This window comes from Diceros bicornis, chromosome 17, assembly GCF_020826845.1.
Source record: "Diceros bicornis minor isolate mBicDic1 chromosome 17, mDicBic1.mat.cur, whole genome shotgun sequence".
Taxonomy (NCBI): Eukaryota; Metazoa; Chordata; class Mammalia; order Perissodactyla; family Rhinocerotidae; genus Diceros; species Diceros bicornis.
Genome location: NC_080756.1, coordinates 13,042,059 through 13,043,609, shown reverse-complemented (window position 1 = coordinate 13,043,609; position 1,551 = coordinate 13,042,059). Strand labels below are relative to the sequence as shown.

The 1,551-nt window shown below is 41.9% G+C and overlaps 1 protein-coding gene across 1 annotated transcript; it reads left to right on the top strand.

The window, feature by feature from the left end:
* The first annotated feature begins 302 nt into the window (after positions 1 to 302).
* LOC131416511 (olfactory receptor 2AP1) lies at positions 303 to 1,256 on the top strand. Its single transcript, XM_058559193.1, has one exon. It carries the CDS (start codon positions 303 to 305, stop codon positions 1,254 to 1,256), a length of 954 nt encoding a protein of 317 aa, XP_058415176.1.
* The last annotated feature ends 295 nt before the right edge of the window (positions 1,257 to 1,551 follow it).

Here is a 1,551-nt window from a genome sequence, read left to right as displayed (position 1 = left end):
ACTCATTCCACAGTTTTTGAACATCATCTATGAGGCAGACGCTTGTTTCGTATTGGCACTGGGGAAAGTACCATGTGGGGAAATAATGACAAGAACTTTTCTATACAGGGCAAATGGGACTGGGAAGGATCCAACACCATTAAGTGGGTCACTGGTCTGGATCCTGTCATCACAGGAAAAGTTCATGGTCCATCTCCTTCTGTTCTCTTCAGATTTCACCTGTCCATTTCAGAGCACCTCTTCCTTTCTCACCCCTTATTATTATCATTTTTTTTACCTTGAGACTCAAAAATTTTTCAACAATGAAAAATAAAACCATATTGACCGAGTTCATCCTGCTGGGTCTAACAGATGTTCCTGAACTCCAGGTGGTGGCTTTCACCTTTCTGTTCCTTGCCTATTTACTCAGCATCATCGGAAATCTGACTATCCTCATCCTCACCTTGCTGGACCCCCACCTTCAGACTCCCATGTATTTCTTTCTCCAGAACTTCTCCTTCTTAGAACTTTCCTTCACAAACGTCTTCATTCCCAGGGTCCTGATCAGCATCACAACAGGGAACAAGAGTATCAGCTTTGCTGGCTGCTTCACTCAGTATTTCTTTGCCATATTCCTTGGAGCAACAGAGTTTTGTCTTCTGGTTGTCATGTCCTATGACCGCTATATGGCCATACGTAAACCCCTGCATTACACGAACATCATGAGCAGCAGAGTCTGCATCCAGCTGGTTTTCTGCTCTTGGCTGGCTGGGTTAATGGTTATTATACCACCAATCACTCTGATGAGTCAGCTGGACTTTTGTTCATCCAACAGGCTGAATCATTATTTCTGTGACTATGGGCCCCTTCAGGAACTCTCCTGTTCAGACACAAGCCTCATACAGAAGATTGTCTTTCTTGTTGCATCTGTGACCCTGGTGGTCACTGTGGTGCTAGTGATTCTCTCCTACACATTCATCATCAGGACTAGTCTGAATCTCCCCTCTGCCCAGCAAAGAACAAAAGCCTTTTCCACTTGTTCTTCCCACATGATTGTCATCTCTCTCTCTTATGGAAGCTGCTTCTTCATTTATGTTAAGCCCTCAGCAAAAGAAGGGGACACATTCAACAAGGGAGTAGCTCTACTCTTTACTTCAGTTGTGCCTTTGTTGAACCCCTTCATTTACACTCTAAGGAACCAACAGGTAAAACAAGCCTTCAAGGATACAGTCCAAAAGCTTGTGAATCTTTACAGAATTTCAGAATTAAAGCCTTAATGAATGAGTCCTTATTATGTGCCAAGCTCTCTGCCAATTACTCAATATTCAATAAAGAGCTAAACTCCAGTCCAGTGAGAGAGACTTTGAAATAAACAAATTACAAACTGTTAAGTCTTCATATAAAGAAACGATCAAGGTCTTATAAATGAACAAGCAACTCAATCTGAGTTAGAGAGTCAATAAATGTTTTCAGAGAGGATGCCAGTTAAACTGAGTGTTGACAAGTAGGAATAAGTCAAACAAGCAAAAACAGAGAAAGAGAAATTTGGGTAGAAAGAATATCGCTGGTAGG